Source organism: Lepidochelys olivacea (assembly GCF_965140295.1).
Source record: "Lepidochelys olivacea isolate rLepOli2 genome assembly, chromosome: 9".
Lineage (NCBI taxonomy): Eukaryota > Metazoa > Chordata > Testudines > Cheloniidae > Lepidochelys > Lepidochelys olivacea.
This window is the reverse complement of record NC_140419.1, coordinates 60,316,161-60,339,366: the sequence shown is the minus strand read 5'-3', so window position 1 is coordinate 60,339,366 and position 23,206 is coordinate 60,316,161. Positions and strand designations below refer to the sequence as shown.

Sequence of the window (23,206 nt, the reverse complement as noted above, 5' to 3'; positions counted from 1 at the left end):
CACGTCCAAGTAACTACAGAGAACTCAAGACCTTTCTTGGATTTAGTGGCTACTACTGCAGATTTGTGAAAAACTATGCTACGATTGTAAAGGCTCTGAATGATCTTACCAGGGGACACCAGTCCAACAAGAACAAATCTAAGACCAAGAATAAGGGGAGGTCCCCAAAGCCTGCTGTGCAGAGACACTATGGCCCCTCCAAACCATTTGGGCCATGGTGGGATGAGAGATGTGAAAGGGCTTTTCGAGAAATCATTACTTGCCTAACTCATGCTCCAGTCCTAGTCTTTGCTGACCCAAGCAAACCATTTATCCTGCATACTGATGCCAGTTTGAAGGGTCTGGGAGCCGTCCTGTACCAGGAAGTGGAAGGCAAATGTAAACCTGTAGCCTTTCCAGCCGAGGACTGTCTGATAGTGAAACTCGCTATCCCACCCACAAGCTGGTATGCTCAATGCGGCTGACTGGCAAGAAGCCCAGCTGCAAGATATGGACATTCGTGATACACTACTTGCCAAAAGGGAGGGGCAAAGCCCAGCTGTGGTTGTCCCACCTAACCCGGAGGGTAAACTACTATTGAGAGAATGGACCAAACTAAAACTGGTTCAGGGAGTGCTACACCGAATGACCACCGACCCTTTACAAAAGCAATGAGCACAACTAGTGCTGCCAAAAGAGTACAGAGTCCTGGCCATGAGGGCCCTGCATGATGATTTTGGACATTTAGGGATGGAGAGGACCCTGGAACTTATTCGTAGTAGGTTCTATTGGCCCCGGATGGCTGAAGATGTTCGCAGGAAATGTGAGACTTGCCCTCGATGTGTTCAAAGGAAAACTCTGCCCACGAGGGCTGCATATCTCAAGAACATCACCAGCAACAAACCTTTGGAACTGGTATGCATTGATTTCTTGTCTTCAGAGGTAGACAAGAGGAATGTTGGGAAAATTCTAGTAGTGACTGACCATTTTACACGGTATGCGCAGGCATATCCCACATGTGATCAGAGGGCCACCACTGTCGCTCGAGTATTGTGGGACAAATATTTCTCAGTCTATGGATTCCCGGCTCGGATACACTCTGATCAGGGGCGGGATTTTGAGAGTCACCTTCTGAAGGAGGTGCTGAAGATAGCAGGAATTAAAAAGTCTAGGACAACGCCTTATCACCCCCAAGGTGATCCTCAGACAGAGAGGTTCAACCGAACCCTATTAGATATGTTGAGAACTTTGCGACCAGAGCAGAAGGCAACCTGGAGCCAGCATGTCGCATTTCTGGTGCATGCCTACAATGCCACAAAGAATGATGCCACAGAAGTCACCCCATATCTCTTGATGTTTGGGCGAGAACCAAGATTACCCATAGGCTTGTGCTTTGGTGTATCAGAGGATGGAGATAGCTATGAAACTCATCAGCAATATGTTTCCTGACTAAGAGAAAAGCTGTGGGATGCTTATCACTTAGCTACCTCTGCGGCTTGGAAGAACGCAGACCGGAACAAACATCAATATGATGCTAGAGTGCGTTCGCAGGAGCTCCAGCCGGGGGACAGAGTCCTGCTGCGAAATTTGGGTATTGCTGGCAAACACAAGATAGCTGACAGATGGAAGGCAATACCTTACCTGGTGATGGAAAAGCTGAGAGATCTGCCGGTCTACAAGATCAAACCTGAAGACGGTCCAGGGCAAATGAAGACAGTGCATAGAAACCTTTTGCTCCCTGTGGGGGAATTGGTAAGCACCCCTTATGAGATGGGCCACAACAGGGCAGCCGGGCAGAACAGAAGTGCTAGACCAAAGCCGCCATCCAACACGGACAGCGGGCCCCCTGCAGCTAACCTACCCCTATTCAGCACATCCGAGAGTGAGTCTGAGGAGGAAGACACAACCATGGTGTATCCTGGAATGGAGACAAGATTTCAGTCTCAATCAGCTGAACCAAGAGAGAGCTCCCCCTCCTCCGCCCTAAACCCCATGGCAGAGGCATTCAGGCCTGTTACTGGCACCCCTGTGCCACCGATGGGACCCCCCTGTGATGATGCACACAGGTTATTGGACAGTGGAGACATCCAGGGGGAGGAGGCCCTAGTCACACTGGACCTTCCACGGTCAGAACCGGAGATGCAGGGGCCTATGCCAGTAGCCGAGGGATCCTCAAAGGAAACCTCTCCATCCGTCGCCCAAGAAGATGTCCTGCCTACCCCTGCAACAGAAATTCTCAATAGATGAGACAGGGTAATAAGACCAATAAAACGGTTAACTTATGAGGCACCTGAGGTGACTAGTGAGAAGCCAATACACTTAGCACACAGGCTTGTGAAAGCTGAAGTGGGCTTTCTGAGGCCCTTTGGAGGGAACCAGTGAATGGTATAATAGGGAGTATGATTCGTCGGGACAACAAATTCTCGGCTGGGGGGAGGATGTAAGCAGAGTCAGGATGAGCTCTACCCTGACATCTGGTGGCGAGTCATGGTGGGTTGTGGAAAAGAACTTCAGGAGCTGATCTCATTTGCATAGGCACACCCACCCTGCCTAGATGGTCACTTTGGCTGCTGTAGGAGCCCCAGTTTCTCTGTTATTGGGGCAGGAATAAACTGTTATCCTGATTATGTGACTCAAGGACAGTGAACTGTATGTGGCCTTTTGTTATGATGGAGGGACTCACCATCAAATAAGCAGCACTTGCTAGGTAAGGGTCATGGGCTCCAAAACCCAGTGAAGGGAGAGAGGCTGGGGACAGGTATTAATACTTGGTGGCATGGGCCCCCCGGTGAGGGTTTATATGCTAATTGCACTTCCTCCTCTCTCCACTGTGGAATCTCAGAGCTAAGTTTGATTCCATTAGGAGTCTAGTTACAGGCTGCTGAGCTCACTTTGGGCCAATGGTGCACCAGCACTGAGGTTCCCCTACTACAAGCTGAAATCACTGAGTGTTGTGTTAAGTAGTGGGGGAGCCTGAAGATATATCACGGAGCAGTCTGCGGGACAGCTGGCAGAGCAGAGCCCCATGGAGAGATGGGGCAATCAGCTTTGGACCATGAAAGGTGCCCCTTAACCCCCCAACCCCATCTCCACCCAGGTTGGGAGGTAAACTTTTGAACTCTGGGGCTGCCCTGATCAGGGACAGAGACTTTTGGGTTGCTGGACTCAAGAACTGAAGGGAAAGGACAGACCCCAATTTGCTTGGGGTGGGTTTTTTGCTCATGGGTTGTGTTATGAATGCCGTTGGTGGTGTTTCCCCAACATAATGCCACATTGTTTCTCTCTGCTATTAAAAGGCTTTTTGCTACACTCAGACTCTGTGCTTGCGAGAGGGGAAGTACTGCCTCTTGGAGGCGCCCAGCGGGGGTGGTATATATTTGTCCCAGGTCACTGGGTGGGGACTCAAGCCAGTTTTGCATTGTGTTATTGGAATGGAACCCCTAGATACTGAACCCGGCCCTTGCCTTGTTGCTGCCAACTCTGACAGGCAGAAGGGTTACACTAGCATGGTGTGGTAAAGTATCCTACCATGGAGGAGAGAATAAGGCTGCTCTCCCCAGAAACCTTTTGCAAAGCCTTTGAGAGTACCTCCAGGAGAGCTTTATGGAGATGTCCCTGGAGGATTTCCGCTCCATCCTCAGGCAAGTTAACAGACTTTTCCAGTAGCTGTACTGGCCGTGAATGCCAGGGCAAATTAATCATTAAACACACTTGCTTTTAAACCATGTATTATATTTAAAATGGTACACTCACCATAGGTCCCTTCTCCTGCTTGTTTGGGTTGGGAGGGTATTTCAGTCAGGGTGATAAAAAGATCCTGGCTGTTGGGGAGAACGGTGTGCTGTGTGCTCTCCTCAAGCTCGTCCTCCTCCTCATCTTCCCCATCCACAAAATCCTCAGGCACAGCAGAGAGTACCCCATCATCAGAGTCCACGGACAGTGCTGGGGTAGTGGTGGTGGCTCCCCCTCGAATTGTATGCAGCTCAGCATAGAAGCGGCATGTCTGGGGCTCTGTCCTGCAGTGTCCGTTTGATTCTTCGGTTTTCTGGTTCGCTTGTCTGAGCTCCTTAAGTTTCACACAGCACTGTGTTGTGTCCCTGCTGTAGCCTCTGTCCATCATGTCCTTGGAGATTTTTTGAAATGTTTTAGCATTTCGTCTTTTGGAACGTAGTTCTGATAGCACGGATTTGTCTCCCCATACAGCTATCAGATCCAGTACCTCCCGTTCAGTCCATGCTGGAGCTCTTTTTTGATTCTGGAATTGCACGGTCACCTGTGCTGATGAGCTCGCCGGGCGAAACAGGAAATGAGATTCAAAAGTTCCCGGGGCTTTTCCTGTACACCTGGCCAGTGCATCCAAGTTCAGAGTGCTGTCCAGAGCAGTCACAATGGTGCACTGTGGGATAGCTCCCGGAGGCCAATACCATCAAATTGCATCCACACTAATACTAGTTCGAAATGGCGATGTCGATTTCAGTGCTAATCCCCTCGTCGGGGAGGAGTACAGAAATTGATTTTAAGAGCCGTTTATGACGACAAAAATGGCTTTGTTATGTGGACGGGTGCAGGGTTAAATTGATTTAATGCTGCTAAATTCGACAAACTCGTAGTGTAGACCAGGCCTAAATCATGTCTGATTGTGACATCTGGCCACTTAACATGTGAGCCGCCACCTATTATTGCTGTTTTATTAGACTTAGTTGCCTCTTTAAACTCCCTCAGCACTAAACTCCCTCAGCATCCTTTCCATGATCAAGAGGTCAGCAATATAACTCTGGTAGTACCTTTGTATTCTGGTGACTCTGGATACAAACTGTTACCTATTTCTCAGTATGGCTCTCTCCACTTAGAAGTTCTAGTTCATTAGAGTCTATGAAAGCTTCCAGGTAAATGATGCCCTCCCACCTCTAGGATCTCAGCTGTCCTTGGTGGGTAATTCAGAGCCAGGTTTAGCACACTGACTTGCTGTCCTCACTATCCCATGGATCTTTGTCATTCCACCAGGTCTCAGTGATCCCCTTCATCTCAGGCTCCTTTTCCATTGCCCGGCATTTGAGTTCACCCACTTTGAGACACTAGCTTCTTGTGTTGCTCTATAGATTTTTACTGTTATATTTTTGGCCATGTGTATTTTTCATTTAGTTTCTTTAGCTAACACCTTAATCCTATTCAGAATTTACCTCTGATCTCAATCTGTCCCTGCCCCAGTTTATCTATAATTTCTGTTCTGTCCTTTCCCAGCTACGGAGAGACCTTTGTGTTATAAACAACCCTAGCAGAGATCTTTCTCCAACATGAATGCTCCTTATCCCCTCCCACTAGAATAAATAACCCCCCAAAACCATGTTAGCTGGGCACATCAGCTGTCTGGCTCTCCTTTGGGTAAGTGTGGAACTCTGTTCCCCTTCCAAATAGACTCTGCGCTCCCCCAAAAGTTCCCCACGGCCTGACGTAAAACCCTCCTTTCAGTCACCCTCACCTGGGCTCTGAGATGCCCTCTGGTCTTGCTGGCCATGTGTGTGGAACTGGAGGCATTCCAGGGAAAGCTGCCACAGAGCCCTCTCTTTCCTAGCAATCTAAACATAGCTTCCAGGACCTGTCTCTTACACCTCCCTATCCATGCGAGGAGACCCGGGCTCCTCCCTTGCCACACCTGTCTGCAATCTGTCTCAGTGCCTTGCAAGATGTGACACTGTGCTGCCCGTAGGTGAGCAACCACCATCCGCGTTCCTAATGATAGAACCCACTACTGGCACAGTGCGTGTACCTCTCACAACCATGGCTCCAAGCGCTGGAGATACCCCCTCCAAGCATGATCAAAGACCGGGCTCTACCTCTTCCATAACAAGGTGCCAACTCAGGGGGGTGTCCCTCCTTCCATATTACCTTGGCCCCCTGAGATCATAACACCAGTTTCCTCAACAGGAGGGTGGGACCAGGCCGTTCTGATATCACACGTTCTATTAATCCTATCTCTGCTCCTTTGATTCTTCAGCTCTGGCTTCCCAGTGCTGCCCCTGCAGTCAGAGCGCCTAGGGCCACTCGCCCCAGTGCACACATCCATCCCTGGGCCACCAGGCAAGCTGCCTTGCAACCTACACTCTGTAGCAGTTGCTCTTATTTTTTTCACTGCAAGTAGAGAGCCATGTGCGCTTTAGTTTCCCCGAATGACTGACCGAGAAGGACAAGTCTCTGACAGAACAGGACAAGTGGCTTGTTTTGTTTTGTTCTTTCCAGATAACATCTCTGCTTTACTGAGCAGCTCTGTGTGCATCCCTGCCGTCTAACAACACAGCAACATTTTTAGGCTTCTCCATATGCAAAATACCTGTCACCCCATCAAAGGTCATGACCTAGAAGTTATACTCTCTATATTTGTGCCTCGCCCAGAATTCTCTCAGTCCACAATGCTCTGCAGTCCTTTCTCCTTCCATCGTACCAGAGTTAAGCATTTCCTATCAGTCTAAACAGATAATACTATTTAATCAATTGATTAAGGTATTTGTCCTGACAGTGAAATGAAACCTTTCCCTCTGCAGCTAAGCATTTCCTATCAGTCTAAACAGATACTACTATTTAATCAATTGATTAAGGTATTTGTCCTGACAGTGAAATGAAACCTTTCCCTCTGCAGCGATCTCCTACTCACCCAGTGTGAAATGAAGAGTCATAGTCCTCTGGGTTGGAAAATTTGCAGTGGGGAAGGATCATGCCAATAACAGGTGTTGCCTAATGTTTAACCATCAGCTGCTATTATTCTATTTGCTTAGTCTGATTGGATTAGGATGTACTTGGGAGCAAAAACTATGGGGGTTTTTTTTAAGCAGGCTCCCTAATGCACCATACACCAGATATGTCACTTAGAAAACTGGTGAGCTATATAGCCAGCCCTGTTCTGCAAGAATCTGAAGCCAAGCCACCCTTTGTGATAGCCATGAGTGGTAGGTTCACAGTGCACTTGTTAGATTTTACAGAAATCTGTAAACTGTCCAAAGGCGCTAGCATCCATGAGCAGCAGTCCATGAGAACAGAATGCTACGTGACAGAGGTTACCTGTACCTGAGGTTCTTGGTGATGGTGACTGCATGGTAAGGGCTCAACCTTCAGATCAGTCCACTGGATGCAGCCGAGCTGCAGAAACCGCAGAGGAGCCATCTGCAGCACCTCAATCCTGGGGCAATCTGAGCAGTGCAGGGCTGCTCTAAAAAAAACCAAAAAAAATCACCCAAACAGCAATGACCCCCAAAGGGAGACCTGTCAGCCAGGGATTTCTGGAATCATAGAAGATTAGGATTGGAAGAGACCTCAGGAGGTCATCTAGTCCACCCCCTGCTCAAAGCAGGACCAACACCAACTAAATCATCCCAGCCAGGGTTTTGTCAACCCGGGCCTTAAAAACCTCTAAGGACGGAGATTCCACCACCTCCCTAGGTAACCCGTTCCAGTGCTTCACCATCCTCCTAGTGAAATAGTGTTTCCTAATATCCAACCTACACCTCCCCCACTGCAACTTGAGACCATCGCTTCTTGTTCGGTCATCTGCCACCACTGAGAACAGCCTAGCTCCATCCCCTTTGGAACCCCGCTTCAGGTAGTTGAAAGCTGCTGTCAAATCCCCCCTCACTCTTCTCTTCTGAAGAGAAGAGTTCCCTACGCCCAGTTCCCTCAGCCTCTCTTCATAAGTCATGTGCCCCAGCCCCCTAATCTTTTCATTGCCCTCCCCTGGACTCTCTCCAATTTATCCATTCTTAATATCCTAATATCCATTCCTAATATCTGATTTGTGTCCATTTATCCTTTTACGTAGGGACTGTGCAGTTTGGCCGACGTACATAGCAGAGGTGCGCTGCTGGCACATGATGGCGTATATTACATTGGTGGACGTGCAGGTGAATGAACCAGTGATGGTGTGGCTGATCTGATTGGTCTTGTGATGGTGTCGCTGGTGTAGCTATGTGGGCAGAGTTGGCATCGAGGTTTGTTGCATGGATTGGTTCCTGAGTTACAGTTACTATGGTGCGGTGTGTAGTTGCTGGTGAATAAATAAATGGACACAAATCAGATATTAGGAATGGCAATATACAAAAACCTGTAGGAGAATGCTTCAACCTCCCTGGACACACAAGAGCAGATTTAAAGGTAGCCATCCTGCAGCAAAAAAACTTCAGGACCAGACTTCAAAGAGAAACTGCTGAACTTTAGTTCATTTGCAAGTCTGACACCATCAGCTCAGGATTAAACAAAGACTTGCCAGCTACAAAAGCAGTTTCTCCTCCCTTGGTGTTCACACCTCAACTGCTAGAAGAGGGCCTCATCCTCCCTGACTGAACTAACCTTGTTATCCCTAGCCTGATTCTTGCTTGCATATTTATACCTGCCTCTGGAAATTTCCACTACATGCATCCGACGAGGTGGGTATTCACCCACGAAAGCTTATGCTCCAATACATCTGTTAGTCTATAAGGTGCCGTAGGACTCTTTGCCACTTTTACAGTTTCTAGTAGCACCCATAAATACTCCACACTACACAAATAAAGGATAACACGCTTCCCTGGCCCCACAAAATTTGCATCCTCCCCCCACAGGCAATGCTGAGAGAGCCAAGGAGCCTGCATCTATTTGAATCTCCAACAGAATCCAATGTCTAGGGCTTGTTTAGTGCAATATGCTGCGTGTGTGCGCACAGGGTGTTAACCCCTGCTTACCATTGCTCAGCTGATTTGTGTCATGTGTGCAGAAAAAGCAACATGTATTTTTCTGCAATCAAAGTGGCCTAAAAGCACCTCTGTAGCCACTCACTGACTGAGTAGGTCACCCCAACCCCCAGTGCCTGGAGGGCTTTGATAGCTGCAGCTCCCACAGCTGTACACACCAGCTGTGAAAATCTTCACCTTCTGCTTCCTGAATAGGCCTGTGGAATGCAGGACCATAAAAGGGGGCAGAGCATCTCTTGCCTGATTCTCAGAATTCAGCAGGGGCGCAAGCGCATCATTATTTCTCATTTGCCTCCTTTGATTTCTAATTAGGGAAGCATCCATTCCGGCTCTGAGCACTCTAGCAATTACTAAACCACAAGCCAGGAAACATCAGCCTCCGATCTCTTCCCTGTTCAATGATCAGCCAGTCAACAAAACCCAGAGCAAAACATCCCCACTGCACCAGGCTCCAACCCCCTCAAACTGGTCAGCAGCGCAAGCTGCGCACCTGGGAGGTCTGCAAGCCACAGGGGAGAGGGAATGCATACCAAAGCCTTGATCTCTTCATGGAAGATAACCAGCCAGCCAAGCCCTGTTTAAATCCTGGTAGCTCCAGTCACCATGGCAGGATGGAACAAACAGGGTGACAATCACACATTCTTGTCCCAAACCCCTTTAGGTTGTAAGACGTTGGTTCTGGCCCATGAACTCTGCACCAATGCGGAGAACGGGTATCACATGCTCGCAGTGGGACAAATCAATTTCCCCCTAATATTTAAGCTAAACTCCTCCTCCCTTCACTACCAGCCCCTGCTTCTCATCCCATCCTCCAACACTGGGGGCTTGGCTACACTTGCGAGTTACAGTGCATTAAAGGAGACCCAGGCGCACTAGCTCACTACCCTACCACACTGGCAAGGCACATAGAGGGCTCTGACTCCGCAGCTGGTCCGCTCCTGGTACTCCACCTCAGTGAGTGGATAACGTTTTGTGCATCCCCACTGGAGCACTGGGGCACCAGTGTGGACGCCCTGGTCTGTTATCGCACTCTGATCGGCCTCCAGAAGTGTCCCACAATGCCTATTCTAGCCACTCTGGTCATCACTTTGAACTCTACTGCCCTGCCCTCAGGTGACCAACCATCATATCTGCCCTTTAAATTCTCTGCGAATTTTGAAAATCCCCTTCCTGTTTGCTCAGCCAGGCATGGAGTGCTCTCAGCGAATCTTTCCAGGTGACCATGCCTCCACACACCAGGCAATCCCCAGGATGGAGCAATGGCAAGGTGCTGGACCTCATCAGTGTTTGGGGGGAGGAAGCTGTCCAGTCCCAGCTGTGCTCCAGCCATAGGAATTATGATACCTTCGGGCAGATATCAAGGGACATGATGGAAAGGGGCCATGACCGGGACACACTCCAGTGCAGGATTAAAGTGAAGGAGCTGCAGAATGCCTACCACAAAGCCCGCGAGGCAAACAGCCACTTCAGTGCTGCTCCTGTGACCTGCCGTTTCTACAAAGAGTTGGACGCAATACTTGGGGCCAACCCCACCTCCACTCCGAGTATCACCACGGACACTTCAGAGCCCAGTTCAACAAGGCGGGAGGAGGAGGAGGAGGAGGAGCAGCAGCAAAGTGGGAGCGAGAGTGCTGAGGCAGAGGAAGACACCCCAGAATCCATAGATGCATGCAGCCAGGAACTGTTCTCAAGCCAGGAGGAAGGTAGCCAGTCGCGACGGCCGGTACTTGGGGAAGGACAAACACCAGAGGAGGTTCCCAGTAAGCCGCTTTTATTTTGGGAAGGAAGTTATTCGGTATGGGCTCTTGGGGTGAGGACGGTATGGGCTGCATGCATGGCTAGATGCGAAATAGGGCATTGATGTGCTCTCTCACATCGCGGTAATCGGCCTCAGTGATCTCTTCAAAGGTCTCATCCAGAACTTAGGCAATGCGCTTGCGCAGGTTTCTCAGGAGAGCCACTGTGTTCCTTGTCCCAGTCAGGCTAACTTGTCCGCCACTGTGCCAAGAGGGGCAGAGTGGACCATTGCTGCACACAGGCAAGGTGCATATGGGCCAGGGCGGAATCCGCATTGCAGTAGAAGACCCTCCCTTGCTTCCCAGGTCACCCTCAGCAGCGAGATATCTTCCAGGATGAACTCCTGTGGAAAATGTGGGGACAGTGTTCAGTATAGGGGCCCCCTGCCACTGTTGGCTCTCCCCAAGACACAGAAACCCAGAGGACAGTACAGCCGTGAAACAATCAGTCACGCTTGACCCTGTGATTACTCACCATTTTGGGGCTCCCGTGGGTTATGTGCGCTCACTTTGGGACAGGCAAATTATGCTATTGCGTAGACTGTGCTTGCCCTTAAGTACAGGGGAATCATTGCTCTGTCTGATGTGAACAATGCTGCCTCTGTTAAGTGTTGCATTTTGCCTTTACAGAGGCAACCTTGACATCTCAGCTGTCCATGTTATCACTGGCTGAAAGACTCCAAAGAATCAGAAAGAGGCCACGTAGAAGCAAGGAAGACATGTTGCATGAAGTCATGCAGCATTCAAGTAATGAAAATTGAAAAGTGCAGGAGTGGCGGAACAGTGAAAGGAGGATCTGCCAGCAGAATGAGGAGCGCCGGCACAAAAGCGTGGTGCTCCGACAGCAAAGCACGGATCGGCAGATAAGCATAATGGAGCACCAAGCGGACTCGATCCAGGCGCTCGTAGCCATGCAGGCGGAGCACTACCATGCCTGAGCCCCCCTGCAGCTCTGGTCCCAAAACTCTTTCCCTTGTGCCCCCATATCATCTCCAACCCACTTTCCCCAACATCTGGGTTCTTAACTGCCACCAACTGCCTCCAACACCTGTAGCTTCACCACCCAGCCCTGGAAACTATGAGCCTTACCTACTGCACTCAACCCCCATCACCATGCAGTATAGCCATCCTGAAGTGCAGCACTCATTGCACAGCACTCCAGACAGGAAGGCCGAGTATGGTAACAGGACATACGCAAATCTGTGATTGTATCATTCCCCATCCCACCCCCTTGCCCTTTCTGTTTCCCAAGCAGTTGTGTTTCTTTTCAATAAATGGATTTTTTGGCTTTGAAAACATTCTTTATTATTGCATGAAGTAAAAGATACCTTAGCCCAGGAAAGAAACAGGCACTGCAAGTCAGCATAGCAAAACACAGATTCCTACTAACATTGGAACCATTGCACTTCACTCCCGTGCAGGGAACCAGACATTACTGGTGGCTTTCAGCCTCAAATTGCTCCCTCAAGGCATCCCTAATCCTTGCAGCCCCGTGCTGGGCCCCTCTAATAGCCCTGCTCTCTGGCTGTTCAAATTCAGCCTCCAGGTGTTGAACCTCCAAGTTCCATGCCTGAGTGAATCGTTCACCCTTCCCTTCACAAATATTATGGAGGGTACAGCATGCAGGTATAACCATGGGCATGCTGTCATCGGCCAGGTCCAGCTTCCCATACAGAGAGTGCCAGCGGCCCTTTAAACGGCCAAAAGCACACTCCACAGTCATTCTGCACCTACTCAGCCTGTTGTTGAACAACTCCTTGCTGTTGTCAAGGCTCCCTGAGTAGGGTTTCATGAGCCATGGCATTAAAGGGTAAGCAGGGTCTCCAAAGATCACAATGGGCATTTCGACTTCCCCTATGGTGATCTTCTGGTCTGGGAAAAAAGTCCCAGCTTGCAGCTTCCTGAACAGGCCAGTGTTCCAAAAGATGCATGCGTCATGCACCTTTCCAGGCCAGCCTGTGTTAATGTCAATGAAACGTCCACGGTGATCCACAAGCACCTGGATAACCATAGAGAAATACCCCTTCCAATTAGTGTACTCGGAGGCTAGGTGGGGTGGTGCCAGAATTGCAATGTGTGTGCCATCTATCGCCACTCCGCAGTTAGGGAAACCCATTTGTGCAAAGCCATCCACAATCTCAACCTGGAGTCACAGTTCTTCTGAGTAGGATGCGATTAATGGCCCTGCAAACTTGCATCAACACGATTACAACGGTTGATTTCCCCACTCCAAACTGGTTAGCGAACAATTGGTAGCTGTCTGGAGTTGCCAGCTTCCAGATTGCAAAAGCCACCCACTTCTCCACTGTCAAGGCAGCTCTCAATCTCCTGTCCTTGTGCCGCAGGGTGGGGGCGAGCTCCTCACACAGTCCCATGAAAGTGGCTTTTCTCATCCAAAAGCTCTGCAGCCACTGCTCGTCATCCCAGACGTGCATCACGATGTGATCCCACCACTCGGTGCTTGTTTCCCAAGCCCAAAAGCAGCACTCCACGGTGGTAAGCAAGTCTGTGAATGCCACAAGCACACTCATGTCATATGCATTACTCGAGTCAATATCATCATCGGAGTCCTCACTGTCACTTTGGATCATAAGGAATAACTCTACTGCCAAACGTGATGTGCTGGCGAGACTCATCAGCATATTCCTCGGCAGTTTGGGATCCATTCCCGCAGACCGAAAGGGAAGACAGAGCGCGCAGTACAAAAAATGTTGAAAGATGGCGCCAAATGTGGACGGAAGCACAGGGATTGTTGGGATGCGAACCGATGCATCACAGGGCCTTGGGACAGGACCCAGAATGCCCCGCATCCCCCGCCCCCTTCCCACAAGCCACAGCGCCAGAATGGGAAGAGGTACTCTGTGGGATAGCTGCCCCACTCCCAATGCCACTGCAAGTGCCGCAAATGTGGCCACGCCAGTGCGCTTGTTCCTGTCAGCGCTTTCCCTACTGAGCTCTCCGAAGGCGGGTTTAACTCAAAGCACTCTACATCTGCAAGTGTAGCCATGCCCTTGGAATGATTCCCTTCCTTCATTGCTGCCCTGAGGGCTTTTATTCCTTCCCATATCCCAGTAGATGGGATTCCACCAACAACCCAGCCTCCAGCGCGCAGCATGAAAAGCTGTGTTCAGTCACTCTGAGAGCTGAAAACCTGTTTACTTTCATGTTGGTTATGCTGGTTGCGGTGCATTCTAGTCGAGACACCAGCACTCAGCTTTCAAGAATTAAACCTGTTTTCATCAGCACCAGCAGTCACTTGGATCCAGGTCTGTTTACACTAATTAGGAAAGGGGGTTGAAAAGAACAGCTAGCAATGTGAAGCCAACAGCCATGTCTATTATGCCGCAATTTCTATGTTTCCCTATGCAGGGAGAGTTCGAGCCCTAATGCAATATAATCTTGTGTGATAGCAATTTGCTGCTGCCAATAGGAGGCAGCACTGGGAGATTACGCCTGCCCCCCAGCATACTGCTCCTCTAGGACATTCTACAGGCCATTATCCTCTGATCCCACTGAGGGCTACCAAAAGAAACTACACCATCTGCTCAAGAAACTCCCTGAAAAAGCACAGGAACAGATCTGTGCAGACACATGCCTAGAACCCCGACCAGGGATATTCTATTTGCTGCCCAAGGTGCATAAACCTGGAAATCCCTGACCAGAGGTATTCTATTTGCTACCCAAGGTGCATAAACCTGGAAATCCTGGACGCCCCATCATCTCAGACATTGGCACCTTAACAGCAGGATGTCTGGCTATGTGGACACTCTTCTCAGGCCCTACGCTACCAGCACTCCCAGCTATCTTCGAGACACCACTGACTTCCTGAGCAAACTACAATCCATCAGTGATCTTCCAGAAAACACCATCCTGGCCACTGTGGATGTGGAGGTCCTCCAAACCAACATTCCACACAAAGATGGACTACAAGCTATCCCCAATAACGTCATGGCAAACCTGGTTGCTGACCTTTGTGACTTTGTCCTCACCCACAACTATTTCAAATTTGGGGACAATATATACCTTCAAGTCAACGGCACTGCTAATGGGTACCCACATGAGCTCACAACCCTGGGTTTAGCAGGCCAATGCTCAAACCACTGAGCTATCCCTCCCCCATTCAATTCATTATAATTCGTATAGTTGTACTTTGCATGAGTGCTTGGTAGTTGGCAATTCATAACTGTAAGGTGGCTGAGGAGTACGCTTTTCTACCAAAGGGATCAAGGTGCACCCAGCCTCTGTCATGGGGTGTTGCTCTGGAGTGATGCTCTCAGCCACGAGAGTGCACAGCATCCACCACTATGGAACCGGGCTGTGGGACTCTGATTCCTTCGCAGGGACATCGTATTTTTTGTCCACCCGCTTGCACATCAGGGCCACCAAAGCGGGTTTGCCACACCATCTTAGCTGGGTCTAGGATGGCCTCGTTAATTGGGAGGGTGATTTTGGAAGGAGATGAAGCATGAGGATATCAGTGAGCTGATGGTGCGTGTCTTTAACCTCCTCCAATGGTATGTGGAGGGTGTCCGCCATACTTTTCGTGGTGATGGCAAGTGAAGAAGAGGATATGGCCTTAGGTGTTACCTCCTCCTCTGTGTCTCCCTCCTGTTCCTCCATTTCTTGAGGCTCTGAGGCCCCTGGTGCTGTGGCTGAGGGAGCATGTCTGGGAGGTTCTTGGGCAATGCTCGGTGCCCTTGAGGCAAACTGTCTGTGCGCTGCCCAGGGGTCCCAGCACAGCAATTGCAGTGGCATAGCACCCAGTGGCAGTGCCCATGGATGGTGCCATCTGGTGATCCATTCCCAAATCCTGTTAATAGTGGGTCCAATATGGAGCTTGGGAGGAGTATTGTGAAACTCCTTCTGGCTTGCTATCCAATCCCTCGCTTGGCATCGGAGGGGCACGGCATGATTGCGGGGAAATACCCTCAGTTGGCCATGGCTTGGTGCCATGATCTCGGTACCGAGGAGTAGAGTGTCAAGCTTCCAACACGCTCATGTCACCGGCCTGACGGAATTCCATTGGTACCGAGTGTCCCTGTGTTGGGTATGGCGAGGTCCCCATGTCCCCCCAATGCCACTGGTGATACCAATGTCAGTTTGCGTACCAGGAACATCTTAGGGCATTCACCCTTGTGTCTCTATACTGAAGAGACAGTGCCCATGCCCAAAGGGTCTGTAGGCCTATCAATGGTACCACACACTAACAGTCGCTGTGAGGTGTAGGTGCCAGACGATCTCAGTGCTGAGGACAGCCAGCGAGATGGTGATTGCTTTTAGCTATCCCTGGGCTTGCTGAGGGAACTTCCCGCTCTCTTTTTTGACTTGTGAGAGGAATCCCTGGACCATTTCTTCAACTCACTATCCTTCAAAGTTGAAGGTTGAGGGGAAGACTCAGGCCAGTCAGTGGGCTGGGGTCAGAGAGCCGCCACCATACAGATGATTTTCTGCCGGCACTCTGTCCTTGCGGGATCCTGACAGAAGAAACACTACTGTTGGATATGGCCCTCACCGAGGCAGCGAATGCACTGGGAGCACTTGTCTGCAACCAGGAATCACCTCGCTGCAAGTGCGATACTTCTTGAAGCCCAGAGAACCGGGTTCCGCAAAAGAACAAAGTCTTTTCTTTCTTCCTTTTTCAGGCATGGCCAAATAAAGAGTCAGAAAGAAGTTAGATGGTTTCTAAAAGCTGAAGTTTAACAAACGAAGGGGAGAGTTAACGATCCACTAAATGACAAGTAATGGCTCCATCTCTAGCCAGGGGCAGTTGAGAAGGAACTCAGGGGGGTTAGCCTGCACTGGCTAGCCTTGTGGCACAGCACAGGCGAGACAACACATATGCGGGCCCAACGGACACTGCTTCTGAAGTTCTCCAATCAGCAGCACAGGGCCGCACAGTGGGGCAACCAAAGGGACACCACTCGAAGAAGAAGAGGATCTGCTTTGAACGGATTTAAAATGGAGCACTATAGCAGAGTTTGAGCATTGGCCTGCTAAACCCAGGGTTGTGAGTTCAATCCTTGAGGGGGCCATTTAGGGATCTGGGGCAAAAATTGGGGATTGGTCCTGCTTTGAGCAGAGGGTTGGACTAGATGACCTCCTGAGGTCCCTTCCAACCCTGATATTCTATGATTGCTTATTCAGAGAGCAATGGCTCTTTATGCCACAATGAAATCAATGTGCCCGTGGCTGTCATTGTAACGAAGGCAAAACTGTAACATGAACAACACTTAAACAAGCACCCAAATGTTTTAATAAATACAAACATTTTAAGAATCAATTCAGCAGGGCTGGCTCAGGCCAATTCATATGCCCGTCTGCTGGTAGAAGAAGCGACCCAAGGGCAGCAGCGAAGTGCAGCTATTTCCGGATGAGGATCCCCAACCCCACTGCATGACTGGCACCGTGCTCAGAAATGCAAATTCCCATCCATGAATTGGGCCTTTCATGGGAACAGCAGCAGCAAATACTCAGGACCTACGCGGCACTTTTAACTGAGGGTCACATCTCACTTTGCAATGGTAAGTAAGGCCCATTATCTTATTCTCGAGGGGGGAAACTGAGGCACAGTACGGGCAGTCGGCTTGCCCAGGGTCACATAGGCCAAGTCCGTGTCAGAAGTCAGCTCTCCAATGCCCCACACATGCATACACCTCCCAGTTTTCCTACATTTCTTCCCCCTTTTCCCCACCCAATAACTTAGCAAGTTTCAGAAGCTCGGCACAGCCCACCTATCTCCACGTGGCCAGCAAACCTGCTGGTATGCAACAGTACAGTGACAGCAGCGGGGCTGGGGTTAACTGGTTATTTACGATGAAAGCAGCTGATATTCTGTGACGACCCCTTGCTTGTAGGCACAAGGGTGAGTGTTCCCAGGAGGATGCTGCATGAAGTTAAAGAAGCCATGAGGCCTCTTGTCTGCACAGGGCAAACACAGGAAGAACCCTGTACAGCGAGCGGACTGCAGTCTGTAATGCTTGTATCCTCACATGCTCCCAATGCGCAAGGCAGTGCTAGCATCCTCAAGGAACTGGGCCCAGACAGGCTAAGGGACTTGACCAACATCACACAGAGAGTCTGTGGCAGAGCAGGGAATGGAATCAAGTCTCCCAAGTCCCAGGCTAGTGCCCGGACCACTGGACCATCCTTTCAACACAGATCCCTTCTCCACCCCAGCCCTGCTTAGTGTACCCACTTAGGGCTCTTACAGGTATTTTAGTGCCTAACTCCAGACTCCTAAGGTGCAGGAGTTTCCCTTTGGAAGGAAAGAGTGAGCACTGACAGGGCAGCACTGCAGCTCTCAGTGCTTCAGCCTGCTTCTCCGTGCTGGACCTACGAGGGTGCCAGCAGCTCCTTTGCAAAATTACAGACAAATGCACTACAAGTAACTGCACATTAATCCCGCTGACCTTTAAACATTGCGATCACAAAGGAAAAGCGTATTTTGAGCATGACCCGCTCGTTCCCTCCAGAGATCTGGGGAGAGTCAAACAGCCTGCTCCAGCACTCTCAGCATGGGCTTTACACCTCCTGAGTTATTAACATAGAGACAGGCAGGCTTCCGCTGGAACACTCGCCTCGCCAGCCATGCCCGATTGTCAGAACCCTACAGGGCAAGCGAACCTCCTTTTTATATTTGTTCATCAGGCCGCTTCATGGCAGCCATTCGTCTCCCGGACAGGAACGGAACACAAACAAATCACAGCTTTACTAGCTCCACTCCGCTGAAGGGACTCCTGCAAACACAGCGTGTAAATCAACCAGAGGAGCAGCACACTGGAGTTTAGAACTGATTGGAGACCAGAGCTTTAAAAAATCATTTAAAAAGTGGTTATACCAAGGCAGAGTTAAGATGATGGCTTGGGAGAAATCGCATCTCGCTGCTGCCAAAACCCAAAAGGCAGATGGAGTCAAAGAGAGTAAGTGCCCCAAGAGGCAGGGCAAGAGGGGTAAGTGGGGCAATCAGCAGCCAGAACTGCACACCCCACTCCCTGGGGCAGCATGAGCTGACAGGGGCTTGAAGGGTATCTACTGGGGGAAGGGGCAAAACAGAACTGCTGGCCACTGAAAGGGCTCCAGGTCCATTTCCAGGGCACCATGGCAGCTCAGCCAATGAGCCAATCAGCCGCACAGGGCTTCCCTGGGGACATCACAAGGAAAAGGAGTACAGTTGCTCCAGTGTAACAAACCCACAGCTGGCAGCACAGACTGAGCACGAGATGGAGGAACGCAAGTACTGCGCGGTCTGCAATACCTCCCATCGGGAGAGGCCCAAAGCACACTATACACCCCAAGGATGACCCTTCCTTTTAGAACCGAGTGATGGCTGCAAAGCATCAGCACTCCAAGGCAAGGAAGTGGAGAGTTAAAGGCACCACACCTGTGATCCTACTGGCAACGACACACATGTTATTGTGATCAGAAATGTAAAGTTCATTGCAACACAAACACCTTAACTCTGACCTACACAATGTTTGCGTGCGGGGCAGGGTGGGGGGGGTGTCTTAAAGTATTTGTGGTGTTCTGTTGTTAATAATTTGTGTTATCATAACACCTGAGAGCCCCAGTCACAGACCTGGGTATCTAATTTCTTTAAGGGATCCTCTTACATAGGAAATGCAATATTTTAATGCAACGCTTATAATTGAGGTTTCATGAGAATAATCTATACTTAGATGGTTTAAACAGGAAGAGTCTAACACTATGCATTTATGGCAGAATGATGGGATTTTGTAGACAGGCTCTTCAGGCTGATCAATACTCATGGCAGCATCATTATTGCATATAAAACAGGAGTCACGCAGCAATGACTCAAGCTCATCAATTTTGCTTTCCAGAAGATTTGGCATTGTAATTAGATCTTGTGATCACTAGTGAAAGAACAGCATTTATGAGAGGTCAGAGTTAAGGGGACTGCATTTTGAAGAACTTCAAATTTTGTACACTCAACTGTAAGGCTGTTTGCGCTATTCTGTGGGCAGTATGAGATTTATGATCTCTTCATCACTCTGCTTTCCAATACCTGGGCTTTGGAAGTGAGGGAATGGGTAAGTAAAACATGATCAAGAAGTGATTGTAACTGTCTGGGTTTTTTTAAATGAAGTTATTGTTTATTATCAAATTTCCCTTTTGTGCGTGTGAGTGCGCACGTGCAGTTAAGTAAAGTCTCAGTGGGTCAGGTGAGTCCTCAAACTTCTAAATTAGACTGAAGAAGAGAGGCATTGCGAAGTTAAGACTCCCAACTCAGTCCTGCCTTCTTTTGCACAGCCCTGACAATATACAGATCACCTAAATTATAAGAAGAAGTATTAACTAGGTTTTATATAGCGCTCTTTATCATAGAATCGTAGGACTGGAAGGGACCTCAAGAGGTCATCTAGTCCAGTCCCCTGCACTCATGGCAGGACTAAGTATTATCTAGACCAGTGATTCCCAAACAATGGTTTGCAACCCCATTTTAATGGGGTTGCCAGAGCTGGCTTATACTTGCTGGGGACCAGGGCTGAAGCCCAAGCCCCACTGCCCAGGGCCTGAGGGCTTCAGCCCTCGGCGGTGGGGCTTAGATTACAGGCCCAGGGCTGAAGTCACAGAATCATAGAATATCAGGGTTGGAAGGGACCCCAGAAGGTCATCTAGTCCAACCCCCTGCTTGAAGCAGGACCAATTCCCCGTTAAATCATCCCAGCCAGGGCTTTGTCAAGCCTGACCTTAAAAACCTCTAAGGAAGGAGATTCTACCACCTCCCTAGGTAACGCATTCCAGTGTTTCACCACCCTCTTAGTGAAAAAGTTTTTCCTAATATCCAATCTAAACCTCCCCCACTGCAACTTGAGACCATTACTCCTCGTTCTGTCATCTGCTACCATTGAGAACAGTCTAGAGCCATCCTCTTTGGAACCCCCTTTCAGGGAGTTGAAAGCAGCTATCAAATCCCCCCTCATTCTTCTCTTCTGCAGGCTAAACAATCCCAGCTCCCTCAGCCTCTCCTCATAACTCATGTGTTCCAGTCCCCTAATCATTTTTGTTGCCCTTCGCTGGACTCTCTCCAATTTATCCACATCCTTCTTGAAGTGTGGGGCCCAAAACTGGACACAGTACTCCAGATGAGGCCTCACCAATGTCGAATAGAGGGGAACGATCACATCCCTCGATCTGCTCGCTATGCCCCTACTTATACATCCCAAAATGCCATTGGCCTTCTTGGCAACAAGGGCACACTGCTGACTCATATCCAGCTTCTCGTCCACTGTCACCCCTAGGTCCTTTTCCGCAGAACTGCTGCCTAGCCATTCGGTCCCTAGTCTGTAGCTGTGCATTGGGTTCTTCCGTCCTAAGTGCAGGACCCTGCACTTATCCTTATTGAACCTCATCAGATTTCTTTTGGCCCAATCCTCCAATTTGTCTAGGTCCTTCTGTATCCTATCCCTCCCCTCCAGCGTATCTACCACTCCTCCCAGTTTAGTATCATCCGCAAATTTGCTGAGAGTGCAATCCACACCATCCTCCAGATCATTTATGAAGATATTGAACAAAACCGGCCCCAGGACCGACCCTTGGGGCACTCCACTTGATACCGGCTGCCAACTAGACATGGAGCCATTGATCACTACCCGTTGAGCCCGACAATCTAGCCAGCTTTCTACCCACCTTATAGTGCATTCATCCAGCCCATACTTCCTTAACTTGCTGACAGGAATACTGTGGGAGACCGTGTCAAAAGCTTTGCTAAAGTCAAGAAACAATACATCCACTGCTTTCCCTTCATCCACAGAACCAGTAATCTCATCATAAAAGGCGATTAGATTAGTCAGGCATGACCTTCCCTTGGTGAATCCATGCTGGCTGTTCCTGATCACTTTCCTCTCATGCAAGTGCTTCAGGATTGATTCTTTGAGGACCTGCTCCATGATTTTTCCAGGGACTGAGGTGAGGCTGACTGGCCTGTAGTTCCCATGATCCTCCTTCTTCCCTTTTTTAAAGATTGGCACTACATTAGCCTTTTTCCAGTCATCCGGGACTTCCCCGGTTCGCCACGAGTTTTCAAAGATAATGGCCAATGGCTCTGCAATCACAGCCGCCAATTCCTTCAGCACTCTCGGATGCAACTCGTCCGGCCCCATGGACTTGTGCACGTCCAGCTTTTCTAAATAGTCCCTAACCACCTCTATCTCCACAGAGGGCTGGCCATCTCTTCCCCATTTTGTGATGCCCAGCGCAGCAGTCTGGGAGCTGACCTTGTTAGTGAAAACAGAGGCAAAAAAAGCATTGAGTACATTAGCTTTTTCCACATTCTCTGTCACTAGGTTGCCTCCCTCATTCAGTAAGGGGCCCACACGTTCCTTGGCTTTCTTCTTGTTGCCAACATACCTGAAGAAACCCTTCTTGTTACTCTTGACATCTCTGGCTAGCTGCAGCTCCAGGTGCGATTTGGCCCTCCTGATATCATTCCTACATGCCCGAGCAATATTTTTATACTCTTCCCTGGTCATAAGTCCAACCTTCCACTTCTTGTAAGCTTCTTTTTTATGTTTAAGATCCGCTAGGATTTCACCATTAAGCCAAGCTGGTCGCCTGCCATATTTACTATTCTTTCGACTCATCGGGATGGTTTGTCCCTGTAACCTCAACAGGGATTCCTTGAAATACAGCCAGCTTTCCTGGACTCCTTTCCCCTTCAAGTTAGTCCCCCGGGGGATCCTGGCCATCCGTTCCCTGAGGGAGTCGAAGTCTGCTTTCCTGAAGTCCAGGGTCCGTATCCTGCTGCTTACCTTTCTTCCCTGCGTCAGGATCCTGAACTCAACCAACTCATGGTCACTGCCTCCCAGATTCCCATCCACTTTTGCTTCCCCCACTAATTCTACCCGGTTTGTGAGCAACAGGTCAAGAAAAGCACCCCCCCTAGTTGGCTCCTCTAGCACTTGCACCAGGAAATTGTCCCCTACGCTTTCCAAAAACTTCCTGGATTGTCTATGCACCGCTGTATTGCTCTCCCAGCAGATATCAGGAAAATTAAAGTCACCCATGAGAATCAGGGCATGCGATCTAGTAGCTTCCGTGAGCTGCCGGAAGAAAGCCTCATCTACCTCATCCCCCTGGTCCGGTGGTCTATAGCAGACTCCCACCACTACATCACTCTTGTTGCACACACTTCTAAACTTAATCCAGAGACACTCAGGTTTTTCTGCAGTTTCGTACCGGAGCTCTGAGCAGTCATACTGCTCCCTTACATACAGTGCTACTCCCCCACCTTTTCTGCCCTGCCTGTCCTTCCTGAACAGTTTATAACCATCCATGACAGTACTCCAGTCCTTAGGCTTCAGCTTTGCCCTCCCTCCCTGCCTGGGGCAGTGGGGCTTCTGCTTTGCCCCCCCCCCACCTGGGGCAGTGGGGTTCAGGCAGACTCAGGCTTCTGTCCCCCATCCTGGGGTCGTGTAGTAATTTTTGTTGTCAGAAGGGGGTGGCAGTGCAATGAAGCTTGAGAACCCCTGATCTAGACCATCCCTGACACGTGTTTGTCTAACCTGCTCTTAAAAGCCTCCAATGACAGAGATTCAACAACCTCCCTAGGCAATTTATTCCAGTACTTAACCACCCTGACAGTTAGGAAGTTTTTCCTAATGCCCAACCTAAACCTCCTTGCTGCAATTTAAGCCCATGGCTTAATCACTATCTTCAGTGATTAAGAAGAACAATTTTTCTCTCTCCTCCTTGTAACAA

General features: G+C 49.6%; 2 protein-coding genes across 6 annotated transcripts in view; one reads left to right on the top strand and one right to left on the bottom strand.

Moving 5' to 3' along the window:
- Window positions 1-23,206, bottom strand: part of MID2 (midline 2) — a 340,574-nt gene that overhangs the window by 298,507 nt on the left and 18,861 nt on the right. The window contains exons 2-3 of one of the 5 annotated variants that reach the window (XM_084639503.1): window positions 7,812-8,011; window positions 7,039-7,180 (exon numbers count right to left, since the gene is read on the bottom strand). The exons of 2 other annotated variants lie outside the window; for them this stretch is intronic. The gene's annotated coding sequence lies outside the window, so the exon portion shown is untranslated. Of the gene's footprint in view, window positions 1-7,038; window positions 7,181-7,811; window positions 8,012-10,567; window positions 10,834-23,206 lie in introns of all 5 variants that reach the window. 2 more of the 5 variants (XM_084639504.1, XM_084639505.1) reach the window with 2 other exon arrangements.
- Window positions 8,038-11,726, top strand: LOC311526452 (uncharacterized protein). Its single transcript, XM_084639507.1, has 2 exons — window positions 8,038-10,453; window positions 11,120-11,726. The coding sequence occupies exons 1-2, from the start codon at window positions 9,916-9,918 to the stop codon at window positions 11,248-11,250; spliced, it is 669 nt and encodes a 222-aa protein (XP_084495633.1). The 5' UTR covers window positions 8,038-9,915; the 3' UTR covers window positions 11,251-11,726.

What these genes read in the sequence shown, in the direction of transcription:
- LOC311526452 (XM_084639507.1), top strand. Translation starts at nt 9,916, where the DNA reads ATGCCTCCACACACCAGGCAATCCCCAGGATGGAGCAATGGCAAGGTG. An exon ending in AACACCAGAGGAGGTTCCCA is followed by an intron (nt 10,454 to 11,119) that starts GTAAGCCGCTTT and finishes TTGCCTTTACAG; the next exon opens with AGGCAACCTTGACATCTCAG.